The following is a 13,516-nucleotide window of genomic DNA, read 5'->3' on the forward strand; positions in this document are numbered from 1 at the left end:
AATTAAAAACAGATCAAAGCTTTGTAAATACTTGGGAGCAGGCTTTGAATAACCTCAAGTGTCTCATACTTCTGTCATTTTTGAAGACTTATTCTTAAACTCCATTTCTGGCCAATTCATATTCATCTGCTCCTTGCTTTAAATTTGCATTTGTGTTTAGCTGCCCTCTCAATTTTGACCTCAGTTTGCATTTGAGATGTTTTCTAGGGTGATGTTTCACCAACTAGATTCTGAGAGCCTCTGGGGATTCCTAGTTATATTAGGAGTACTCAAGTTACCGCTGCAAAAGCAGCTTTATTTTTATAATATTTGAAGTTATAAAAAAGTAGATATGGAAGACTACTTTGATTTTTTTTTTTGGGGGGGGCATGATTGCTAAAGTTTAAGAGAGATGGGGAGGGAGGAAGAGAGAGAAAGATAGAGAGAGAGAGAGGGAGGGAGAAACAGATTAGCTGCCTCCTGTACACCCCCTGACCAGGGATTGAACTCGCAACCTAAGATTCACCGGGAATTGAACCCTCAACCTTTTTGGTTTACAGGACAATGCTCCAACCAACTGAGCAACCCAGTTAGTCAGGGTTTTAAAAAGATCTCTTTGGAAACAGGATGGAGAAGATTGTGGAAGATAAATGGAGGACAGGAAAGAGGAAAAAATAGCAAGCTCACCACTCTGTAGTTAGGAAAAGTTTTTTCCATTTAATACTAGACTTTTAAGGATTTGAGATGCAAGCTTTTTATGCAATTACATCCAATGTTAAAATTGGTAATACATAATTTACAAAGATTAACATCAAAACAATCATCTATTTAGATATGCTTTTGTAAAAAGGAAATATATTAGCAGCATTTATATTTTCCGCAATCACACAGCCTACAGACATGCAGACTAACTGTATCTATTTGCAGTGATGTAGTGCTTTGCCCCGCATTTCAAACACCAAAACCCGCCTGGCAGCTAGGGGGATCTTTTTATTTCGTTATTATAAAATAACTGAAAAATAAAAAAAGGCATTAATCTCTACACAAGTAAGAAAAAACAAGTTTTTGCACTTACCTAACATTTGATTGTCTAAAAAACATTTCAGTTTTTAGTCTTTCAACAAAAGAAAGATAAAATGACAGCGTAGTGTCTTTTGCTTCACACATATTACAAAGGTTTTTCTTTTTTTGTCTTTTTTAAAATTTTAGTGTTTAACACTATTAAAGGAAATATTGAATTTTAAACTCTTTCCTGCTTTTGACTAAAAGGAGACTCCCAAAGTGCCCCTGTTCCCACCTCCCCCTCTCCCTCCCCGGCTCCCTGAAATGAAAACCAAAAAGAAACCACTCAAATGGGCTCGGACATGCGATTTTTCCAGCTCCACACGTGAGTATCTTATACCCAGGTCTCTCAGTAATGTACAGTGCTTCTCTACAGTAAGAAAATACTCCAAATTATTTTCTTAATTCTCTTTTTTCTTTAATAAAATATTTATTCTGCTTTTTCTCTGCTCAAGGGGATCTTTGGCATCCCCGGTCTCTTTTGTTTATTCCTCAAGATTGACACAGAAAGAAGAAAAAGGAAAAAAGATTCAATGGAATGGAAGGTGGTCAATGTTTCTACCTAAACAAGTCAGAGTGTCGTCATCATAAGGGAAAATGTACAATTAGGACAACATTGGTCCAATATTAGAAAAAAGTAATGGGGACTGGTTTACTATTGTATTGCTTGCTAATCACGCAGCATATATATATATACACACACACACATATATACACACACACACACATATGTATATATATATATATACACACACACACATATATATGTACACATACAACTTGGCACATTTAAAAAACATCTTTTCTCTTATAAGAACATCTAAAACTTATATGCATATGTATGTCTGAGAAGACAACAAAGCAAAGCTTTTTAAATTTTATTTTTAAAGAGACATTATTGTCTGGTAACTTCTGGCCCAGAGAATGGGAAGGAAGGAAACACCCTGGATAGCCCTCCTGATGATCAGGAGGGTGGAGGAAAGATGGAACTAGGGGTAGGGAGAACACATTGTCTCTTTAAGAGATAAAAATTGAAAACTGTACAATTAAGAAAACAAGAGTAGTGTTTTGAATTGATAATCTACACTCACAACAAATACTCTGATAAGTGAATACTGTTCAACAGTTTATGTAGTGATTTTTGTTTGGGGGGGTGTTAGAGTTCATTTTTATATAGGTTTTAAAATGATTTTATTTTGAAATGAATTTTCATTCGCACAGCACAGCAGACACACACAAACCACAGTGCATAAACTGTACATGTGCTGGGGGAGGCCTGGCCTCGTTAGAAAAAAATATGTTCGGCAGGTTAAAACAAAGGTAATTATAAGTACTGTGCCCTCTGACCCCATGGGGGCCTTCCCTATTCCATGATTCTATTTTGGGGAGTAGAGGTAGGGAGAGGAGCAGCAGTTACAAGTGCTTTGAGTTATCGGCTCATGTTTTACTTTAACATTGTTGGGCAAGAAAGGAGAATCTTTCCTATTCGGGGATCTGGAAAGAGGCCCCAGCTACTGTTTCTGTCTCAGGTCTCTGGGATAGCTCTTGGAGCCTACAGAAAGCAGGTGGGGTAGGTGGGGGGGTTCCTGGCCCTACCCCCTTGGATTCTGAGTTATACCTGGGTATAGGAAGCAGCTTCTTAGCAGTGCTTGTGGGATCAGAGGATGACAGAGAAACCCAAGCTGGGAGAGGGGCAAGTGTCATAAAGTACCAAAAAGTTTTGGTCATCCTCAATGTGCTCTGCCTTCCTCCCTACATTATTATTAACCTTCTGGATGAAGCAATGGAGAGGAAAACAAGTTAAATTGAACTGGTTAGACAGATCCCCTTCCTCTTCCTCTCAACTAGCTCCAAGGTTTATTAAGTACCTAATGTTAACGTCATGGCCCCATTCCCCTTGCTGGATGGACCCTTCCCACTCCTGTCTACACTCAGAGAACAGGAGGCAGGACTGTTAGCTCCACTGGATCTCAGATGCTTGAGGTTCTCATTCTTTTGAGGTTCACTTTCGAAAGCTGTTTTCTGGGATAAACAGAGTACGCCTCCGCAGTTTCCTGCCTGATCCTTCCTCCAGCAAGTATGTCACATCGATGGCTGAAAACAGAACCAAGGAGGCTGATCAAATACCACTGGCCTACTCCTTACTCCAGATCTGAGTTCTCAGATCAGAGGACTTCCATGATTGCTTTTCTGACCTTTAAGCAATTTAGGCCTTCCCCCAGCTAGGTAGAAGCTGGTCTCTATCTAGGAAGGAGAGCTTCTCACCTCCCAGTTTCATTCCCAATATATAACTAAAAGCAGGCCCATTAAAGAACTATACCATTCTATTCTAATTAGAAGTTGTTCTTTTTCATCCATCTCCCTCATTTTCTATTTACCTTAAATCCTGATTCTTCTTACCATTTTTTCCAGGGATTTTGTCAAGGAGATTGAGCAAGATCTGGTTGAGTCGTTCCCGCTGGTTATGCCGTCGTTCCTCAGGGGTACAGGCTGGTTGAGCTTCTTGACTGCTCTCTTCTGTTTTTTTCCCGCCCTCACTGACTTCGGCAGTGGCCCCTTCCTGTTCTGGCTCCTCCAGGCTGGCCATCTCGTTGGCTGCTTGCTCCTGACTGGCCAGAACCTCTTCAATCAAGGGCAGAGCATCGTCCTCCTGGCCCAAGTCTTTTAGGGGTGCCTTTGAGCGCTCAGACTTCCAGGATGATCTGCCAGAAGGATATGTGAACTTAGCGTAAGGCTGAGAAGGGCATTTGGGGTTGGATGGGGCATGAAGGGAAGAGACCTCAGGGTGGGTTGAGACTCTGAAGCCTAGCTATTAACAGCCTTGGCTCAATGGGCAAGGAACTTGGCTCTGGTCTTCACTTTATTATTATTTGAACAAACCATTACTTTCCTCTGAAACTTAATTTCGATTTGTAAAATTCAATTTTTCTTTTCTTTCAGAAATCCAACAAATTCATAAAATATACCAGAGTTGGTTAAATTGCTTAGCTAGTTCTGAATGCTTCATTACTACAGGGAAGAAGTATGATACAACTTTGTAGTCCAACTACAGTAAGTATTTAAATGAAGTTTTTACTTTTTCTAAATCTCTTTTCATATCTATTATTAAATATTTTTTCCCTTATGGTAAGCTACTGAAGTAGGTAAAGCAGTTGTTATGCCACCATTCAACAGAAAAAGAAGATAAGACTTTTGTGCTCTTTTTCCAAGAATACCCATTATATACAAAGCAAACATAAATAAAAATTACAAACTCAAACTGCTCAGCTAAAACTGTGCCTTGACAAAAGTCTTAACAGTTGGTCAACTTTGGAGAAATAGGCAAAGTGTGCAGAAATCTAAAAAAGAGAGTTTTCTTAATCTGTATGGAGTTCTGTTCCAAATTCTCTTCTCTATCTGTAATCCTTGCAAAATCTCCCTCTCTGCCCGCCCTTACTGTTAGCACAACATTGGGCTACTCTGTCAGAGAATCCCCAGTCTTAGGGGTTGTTGGTAAATCCCTCAGGCTTTTCACATCCCCATGGACTCACCGCCCTCCGTTCCTCTTGTAGTTGTCTGGGACATAATGAGGCTGCAGAGAAGAAAAGGAAGCAGTGAGTGTACAGTAGAAGCTGACAAAGCTGGATCATATAATCAGGGGCTAACTCAGGATAGAGAGGTGGGGAGGTAAAGAAAGAAAAAAATAGGGCTGAAGCCCTTACAAGCTGAGTGACTATGTTTTAAAGTCCGAAGTTCATACTTCTATTAATCTGTAAGCCAAAAGGCTCACAGTTCTTTTTGCCCTATCCCAGCTTTTAAGTAGTTAACGTAGAGGTTTCAAAGCTAATCAGTGAGCTGTTGACTGAGCAAGTAGGACCAGAGAAATCTAGATGAGAGGCAGGGCTTGGTGGTGGGTAGAAAGAATATAAAATACTGTTTAGAGAAATCTAAAAGTAATACTGGGAAAAACACGGGCATAAAGGTTTGCTTTCTGGTTAGATTATTGCTAAGCATTCCAGGATGATAGCTATGAATTTTGACAGGCTCACTTATAAGAAGACAGGATGAGAAGAGCTAATCCAGGGTTTCATTATAGCAAATAGATGAATGAGTGACCAAAATCTTTACAGAATAATGAATGGCATAAAATAATCCGAGGAGTATGTTCACAACAATTTATAAAATATTAAAAAATGGTACACCTGTATAGTGTACTTACAATGAATAGAGGCTGCAGGACTGGCAGTTGCTCTGGGTGAGTTAGTAACTGGGTAGGGGTGGGGAGTGAATGTAAAGGCCTAGAACATTACTGTAAACTATTGTTTTATAAACACTGCACTTTACATTGAGGCTATACCAAACTTATAAAACAACACAAGGTTTAAATTAAGCATGAGAAAATGATGCAATAAAAAAATGTAAACATGAGATGTGTGAGGCTGCTGCTGGTGTAACATGGGATACTGTTTACAGCAATTTAAAAAACAAACAAACAAACAGAAATAGTACACTTTAAAATAACTATAAAAGTGTAGTAAACACATAAACTAGTAACAGTCATTTATCATTAACAAGTAGTATTATGTACTGTATATAATTGTATGTGCTTTTATATGAATGGCAGCATAGTAGGTTTGTTTACACCAGCATCACCACAAACATCTGAGCAATGCATTGAGCTATGATGCTCCAGTGTCATTAGTGAGAGAAAATTTTTGCTCCATTGTAATTTTATGGGACCACCATTGTTATATAGTGCATGGCTGTATATATTTTTTAAATTTATTGATTGATTTTAGAGACAGAAAGGTAGGGAGAGGAGAGAGAGAAGAAATGAAAGAGAGGAAGAGAGATTTGTTGTTCCACTTATCTATGCATTCATCAGTTGCTGCTTCTTTTTCTTGGATATTGAACTGGAAACTTAGGGTATTGGGATGACCCTGTAACCAACTGAGCTACTTGCCAGGGCTTATACTTTTTTTTCTGAATGCTTTGTACTTTAAATTTTTATATAATGATGCCTTACATTTTAAATACAGGGACAAAAAGAAAAAAACACTGAATAATTTTCACAAAAGGTTTCTCAGGGTTCTTGATTCTACCTGCTTCTTAAAATTATGGGTGTGAAAAACAAAACAAAAAACTACAATATGGGGCTCAAGGGCAAAGATTAAAAAAGTGAGAGAGAAAACAAGAGAAAAAAACAACTAAAGTTTAGCCAGGAAATAAAAAAATTTCCTGAGACACAGCTCATGCCAGGAAGTGCAGAATAAATGCATTTATGCTGCTCACACATCCCAAACAGAAATAAAGACTTCCTGAATTTGGGATGGAAACAGGATGCCACTTGAGAATTCTTACTCTGTGAATTCCATGTATGAACTACGTTGTCCTGACATGTACAATTAGGAGAGAAAGGAGACTTACAGAGAAATCTCTTTTGGGAGTGAGCTTCTTGGGGAAGTGATCAAAGGCATAGGATTTGGTGCAGACAGGATAGCGGTTCCGGTGGATCTTGTAAAACAGGTGTGCTGACTTGTCAAGCCGATAGTCACAGATGTACACATCTTGCTCCTTCACTCCTTTGGGTCTTCCTACGGGTCCAAACACTGTTAAACAGTCTCTCTCCGAGCTGCCCAGAGAGTACCCCACACCACCGGGAGAGCAGTTAGATTCTTTAAGAGGGAAACACTGCAGCTATTACTAAGCACTTGGTGACTGCAGCAGAAAGGAGAATTCTCAGACACTAGCAACAACAAAGGAAAAAGGGTATAGCAAGTTGGGGATAATATAGGATGGAAAGAAACCAGAAATGTAGATAAAGCGCTGTAGGGATTTTTGAAGATTTAGAAGAAAAACAGAGCAGAATATGGGGAAGTCATGGGAAAAGAAAGGCAGATAAATAAGGAAAGCACTTTTGGAAATGAACACTTTATCCCACAAATACTAACAGAGTGTTAACTATACAGTATTACAGATAAAAAATATAAAGAAGAGAGAATTAACATTATTCAGTACCCAGCACTAGGTAAAAGAAAGAAAATGATACAGTATAGCTCTCTGAAAAAGCCTTGGACAATCTTTTATGAAACAGAGACAATAAAAATGAAGCAGGCAATTTTAGCTCAATGACTAGGGTACAGGAGGTCATTTCTTAAGTTGCCCAGATCACTTACCTTTACAATATGTATAAAGGTCCAGCACACAGCAGGTCCCCACCACAGCCTCCAAGGGAATGATCTCATAGAGCGGCACTCGGAACAGCTCATTGTGATAGAACCGACGGGATGGAGAATGGTGGGTCTCATGGGGCCGGAAGTAATGGTGGCCAAAGGCGAACCGCTCCTCTCTAAGAAGACAGAGAGAGGGAGAGGGTTAGCCGATTGGCACGATCGCAGTGCTTATTCAGCTCCGTGCAGGCAGGGCAGAGCGGCAGAGCCATACGTCCTCCACACATACTTTTCATTCTTCCAAAGCTTCTCAATTCGGAAGATGTCAAGTTTATCTCTGTTAATGTGAGATAACAGTCGATAGGACTGACGGACTGGGTGGCCATCAGGCGTGCGCCGACTGTCCCTCATCAGATATACACAGTCACCTAGGAACGCAGAGAACACAGGAGAAGGTTAAAATCATTCCTGCATCAATTCTGTTAAGCATCCACTGGTCTGGCCCCAGGTCTACATAGAAAGAAGTTAAAATCTAAAATAATAAATTCAGGAGAATCCAAGATGGCTGCTCGGGTAGGCAACTAGCCGCAGCCGCACACAACAATTTTAATAAAATACAACTAAAATATAAAATGGACATTACCCAGAACTACAGGAAAGTCGACTGACTGGAAATCCTACAACAAGAAGCAAGGAGAAAACCAGAAGGAAGCACGGAGGAGCTGTAAAAGCCTAAGGTACGGAGACACGCAGCGAGCGCGGAGAGGACGGAGCCGGAGAGGAGGGAGGCCGAGTGCCTGGCGGGCGTTCCCTAGCGGAAAGGAGATAAAACTCCGACTGTGCTGGGCCCCCAACTGCTCTGAACCCCAGTTCTGGGCCAGACCCCGGGGACTCAGGCTCAGCCATAGGGAGCTGGGCTGTAAGTCGGAACCCCGGGGTAGCGGAGAAAGGAGGTCCCGGAGGCGCGCACACTGCCCCCAGAGAAGGGACGGTCGGCTGTGCCGCGGGATTGCCCTGACGGGAAGGAGACTGGGGCTCCAGACTGCTGTGAACGCCACCTCCAACTCCACTTCCAACTGAACTGAACCCCAATACTGGGCTCATTGTGGGAGAGCATAGACTGTTTGGCAGCAGGCGAAAATCGAGGGCACCTTTCTCTCAGAGGCGCCGGCAGCGAGCACTGAAGGACCCGCATAGGGCGGGGCTGACGGAAGCCAAAGCTGCAGGCTCCACCCTGAAACCCCGTCCCATCTGTAACTGCGAAATGCGACAACAAAATAGATCACAAACGAAAGAAATGGAGGACAAAAAGCGTCTGGATATAGAGTTCAAATCTACGCTTATAAGGTTTTTCAAGAATTTCCTAGAAAAGATGGATAAGGCCTATGAGGATATGAAAAGAGATCAACTAGAATTAATAAGGAGTCAACAAGAAATGATAAGGGATCAACAAGAAATAAAGAATACATTGTCTGAAATAAAAAATATTCTACAGAGTCCTAAAAACAGAAGGGAAGATCGCAAGAATCAAGTCAAAGATTTGGAACATAAAGAGCCAGAAGACACTCCTCCACAGAAGCTAGAAGGCAAGAGAATCCAGAAAATTGAAGATAATGTAAGAAACCTCTGGGACAACTTCAAGCGAACCAACATCAGAATTATGGGGGTTCCAGAAGATGAGAGAGAGCAAGATATCGAAAACATTCTGAAAGAAATAGTGACAGAAAACTTCCCCCACCTGGTGAAAGAATTTGACTTACAAGTCCAGGAAGCGCACAGAACTCCAAACAAAAGGAATCCAAAGAGGACCACACCGAGACACATCATTATTAAAATTCCAAGAGCAAAAGATAAAGAGAGAATATTAAAAGAAGCAAGAGCAAAGAAGGTAGTAACTTATAAAGGAGCACCTATACGATTGTCAGCTGACTTCTCAACAGAAACCATGCAGGCCAGAAGGGAATGGCAAGAAATATTCAAGGTGATGAATAGCAAGAACCTACAGCCAAAAATAAGCTACCCAGCAAAGCTATCACTCAGAATCGAAGGCCAGATAAAGAGCTTCACTAATAAAAAAAAGCTAAAGGAGTTCATCACCACCAAACCAGAATTATATGAATTGCTGAAGGGGGTTCTTTCAGAAGAGAAAGTAAACAAAGATAAAAATTATGAACAACAAATACGTAATTATCAACAAGTGAATCTAAAAACCAAGGAAATTAAAAAAATCTGAGGAACAATATTAACTGTTGAATATAATAGAATCAGAGGTATGGAAGGGGAGTGAACTGACGATTCTTGGGGAAAAGGGGAGAGGGCGGCGTGGGAAGAGACTGAACATAAACTGTGCACCTATGGATGAGGACAATGGGGAGAGGGGAAAGGGCAGAGGGTGGGGTGGGAACCTGGTGGAGGAGAGCAATGGTGGTGGGGGGGGAGGAACATTTGTAATAATATGAAAAATAAAAACTTATTAAAAAAAAAATAAAAAAAATAAAATAAAATAAAATAATAAATTCAACCAGCAATCTAATGGCGATAATCAACTCTAGACTATAAGAGGGACCTGAGGGAGGTCTTCCATCTTTTAGAATCCTACATGTCCTTCCTAGGCTTATAATTAGCTTTATAAGACCATGTTCTCGCCACATTAGTTTTATTTGGTGGAGGGAAAGTGCATGTAAGCCTAAGGACTGAAAGATATAAAAACCTTTATTCTATTGCTACTAATGGTCATATGGAGACAATGACTACTATGCAGCAGCTGACACCTCCTAGTAATCACAAAGGTCTGTTTTGACAAGTAGGGCCAGCTCCTGTGTACGCACCTTGACGAAGAAGCAAGTCATCTCGGAGCAAACAGATGAAGTAGACACATCCAGGTTGGGCATAGTGGGGCCGAGGGATCATGGGTACCTCCTGATAAGAGCAAAAAGCCAATGGATAAGGGCTGGGACTACTACATCCAGCCTGCTCATCTCTATTCAAGAGGAAGATACTAAAACCAAGAATTCCCAACCAAGTAAAACTTACTGTTTAGTCATTTCAGTACATCACAGATATATAATAAAAGATGAAAGCAACTGGGAAAATGAAAGTAGAAGATAAAACAGACAGGCTAAGTACCCCAAACCATATGTTCTGAAGCACTAATTGTGTGGTTGCTCTGTGCCACCTAGAGAGCATCTGAAAATGTGTGAAGGGAAACTTGGTCACAACTGGGGGAGTTTGCTACAGTATTTAGTGCCCAAGGGCCATGGAAGCCAAACATTTTGCAATGCATCCCTCACAACAAAGAACTGTCGACTCAAAATAACACCAGCACCACTGTTAAAAAAAAATAAAATAAAAAATGACAGACATAAATATGGCAGAGCTAAGATCAAAAGCCCACATAATAACTTGGGCAAATTATCTAATCTATAGTCTCTCCTGGAGTGTGTGGCTAAGGGTAACCTTTGCTGACTCTGAGTCCAGTGCTTTTTTTATTTAAACACTGCTTAATATAAATGGTATTTAGAGTACTCAAGTTCTGGGCTTTACAAACTACTTCTTTTAAATAGCTGAGTGTTGATAAAAACCATAGTTTTGCCTGGCTGGTGTGACTCAGTGGTTGAGCATCAACCCATGCACTAAGAGATCCCAGGCTCGATTCTGGATCAGGGCACATGCCCCAGTTGTGGGCTCAAACCCCTTAGGGGGCGTGCAAAAGGCAGCCTATCGATGTTTCTCTCATTGATGTTTTTTATCTCTCTCTAAAAATCAATAAAAAGAAACAAATGCACACACACAAAACCCACCATAGTTTCAGAGTATCATTCCTTCCATATATTTCTAGGTGTTTTATTTTCCCTTTGATCCCACTCCTAAGAAAGGAAGGGCGGAATTATTACTCTCAATGTAAAGTATAAGAAACTGAGGCCCAGAGAGGCTGAGTGATTTATCAAAGAAAATTCAGTATGTCAGGAGCAGGGCTGATAAAATATCATATCCCATATCTCCTACTTTTAGATCAGAGTATTATCAGAGGGCAGCTTACTCTGTCCACAGGCCTTGGGTCACACTGCTCACAAAGGTAGTGCTCCACATCTGAGTTCAATCCCATGCAATCGCAGTGCTGCCACACCTGTAGGGAAAAAAATGCGTGGGGGGACAGGGGTGTCTTAGACTTACTGAGAGAAGTCCTGGGTGCTAAGAATAAAAATATTTAACCAATAGGAGAGGGAAAAGTAAAACAGGAATGAACTAAGGGGTAAGTGGGTATGTAAAACATTAGAGATAAATGATAAAATAGGGGAAAAAGAGTAAGGACTTATCTGAACACAAGTATACAGTTTAGTTCACAATAGATAGATCTGGGCAAACAAAATGGGAAGATGGATAGAGAATGGGAGAATGAACACAGTACCAAACTATTACTTACTAAATAACATATATCAATGATACTATTATTGGAAAGGCTTTACAGTTACAAAATATTTTTACTTATCTTTATCTAATTCTCCCAACAATCCTATGTGTTACTCATAGCTCCATTTTCCATGTAAGTTCAGTAAATAGATACCAAGGTTCAAATCCAGGCCTTCACTTTTCATCAGGAGCTCTATAAATTACATTCCATCTGTGTTAATGTTATACAGTGTGTAGTACCTCTACTGTTTTGCAAGGTAAAACACTATCCTAAATACCATAATTCTTTTTGATCCATATTATGTAAGTCATGTACAGTGGGAAATGGGCAGAAAAAATGGGAGGTAGGAAAAGGGAAAAATGAAAGAGAAAGACATAAAAAAGGAGAAAGACAATATGGTGAACAGTGGGGGATAACAGAAACCAAGACAAAGTTAAAGTTCATAAAAAGCTGTCAAGCCAAGCCAAAAGAGGCATGAGCTGCTGCTTTGAGTACGGTCACTCTGTTCATCGGGACTAGGTTTCTGCTTCACCTCCTGACCCTCACCATGCACTTGTCACACTGGATCATGAGGCCTTCGTCCTTGTAGAGGCCACAGATACAGCGGATAACATCATCATCCTTCTCATGCCCATTCTCCTTTTCAGAGACTGAGGTCTCACTGCTGTCTGCCTCACTTGCTGTTTCTCCCACAATCTCATCAATTTGGGCTGATGCCTCATGCCGAGCGTTATAATAGGCCTTTCGTAGGCGGCAAACATCTCTTCCAATTGGGGATTTACGCCCATAGTACTTCTGAAGAAAGCAGAAGAAAGAAATCATGTTTCATCTTCTCAATATGGCTTAAAACTATACTTGAAGAGGTAGCAGGATTTTTCTTTATCCTCCCATTTTGGTTAAGACTTTCAATACTATCGAATATAGTGCCAGGCATTTGAAAACAACTTAAACTGAACTAAAATGAATTAACATTAGAATCTGCATGGTAATTTTTCCATTTTTTCTATTGCTGTCAAATATTCAACTCCTTTCACAGGTCTTACTGTCCACGTGATCAACTATACAGTGACCATGAAACGTGAATTAATGTCACAAGAATAATGTTGTGGAGAAGCTCTCCATTTAGCTTTGTCTTGCAGATATTAGGGACATAGCTACAAGCTTTAAATATACATATGAAAGCTGGGTTTCAGTAAAAAACATGTTATAATTCAGCACTGCCCTAATTCTTCTCCCACATGTCTGTTTTTCTCTCATTTCTTGTCTTCAACCTCAATTCTTCCTTCATCTAGTAGCCTTTTTCTAAAAATTTCATTAAGTGTAAATGTTTTATTTAAAATTTTTTTATTTTATTGTTTAAAGTATTACAAATAGCAGTACATCTTCTAGTAGCCTTTTATCCTTCAAATACCTCTCCAAGGTATTTCAAAATCACAGAATAACTTCCTCTTCTCTGTATCATACAGTATTCCATCCTCTCCTTTATATCAGTTCAAAATCACATTTTCTCTAATAAGCTTCACCTAGTCTTTTTTTCTTTTTTTTAATTGTTGACAGTATTACAGATGTCCTTCATTTCCTTTACCTTCACACCCAGCCCCAAAACTTCACCTATTCTAAAATGTATTCAAAGTACCCCTCAATTCCATTCTTAAGATACATTTACAACTATTTTTACCTATAATATTCTGTGTATTTCACATATACTTATTGTTTTGAGGAAAGAAACTGTGGATATGATTTAAATGTAGTAAAATGTCTATATTATGTAAATATAAAGGTTTAATATTTAAATTAGGTTTTTATAAAAACTGCTTTTTGCAAGTATGACTTAACTTCTATTTTAGTCATATCAATGTCTTTATAATACAAGATTCAATAATATTTAGTACAATGTAATCTTTACCCTAAGGGC

At 39.7% G+C, this 13,516-nt stretch overlaps 1 protein-coding gene across 5 annotated transcripts in view; it reads right to left on the reverse strand.

The window, feature by feature from the left end:
- Positions 1 to 673: 673 nt before the first annotated feature.
- ASH1L (ASH1 like histone lysine methyltransferase) overlaps positions 674 to 13,516 on the reverse strand; it is a 93,510-nt gene continuing 80,667 nt past the window's right edge. For all 5 annotated transcript variants that reach the window (XM_084866669.1, XM_084866667.1, XM_084866668.1 and 2 more), the window contains 9 exons: positions 12,148 to 12,396; positions 11,230 to 11,316; positions 10,019 to 10,109; positions 7,480 to 7,618; positions 7,197 to 7,369; positions 6,448 to 6,614; positions 4,572 to 4,612; positions 3,442 to 3,743; positions 674 to 3,135 (listed from right to left, as the gene is read on the reverse strand). In XM_084866669.1, coding sequence (XP_084722795.1) covers positions 3,044 to 3,135; positions 3,442 to 3,743; positions 4,572 to 4,612; positions 6,448 to 6,614; positions 7,197 to 7,369; positions 7,480 to 7,618; positions 10,019 to 10,109; positions 11,230 to 11,316; positions 12,148 to 12,396 — 1,341 coding nt within the window. In that variant the 3' untranslated portion in view covers positions 674 to 3,043. The remainder of the gene's footprint in view (positions 3,136 to 3,441; positions 3,744 to 4,571; positions 4,613 to 6,447; positions 6,615 to 7,196; positions 7,370 to 7,479; positions 7,619 to 10,018; positions 10,110 to 11,229; positions 11,317 to 12,147; positions 12,397 to 13,516) is intronic.

This window comes from Pipistrellus hanaki (assembly GCF_964339955.1).
Source record: "Pipistrellus hanaki genome assembly, chromosome: 18".
Taxonomy (NCBI): domain Eukaryota; kingdom Metazoa; phylum Chordata; class Mammalia; order Chiroptera; family Vespertilionidae; genus Pipistrellus; species Pipistrellus hanaki.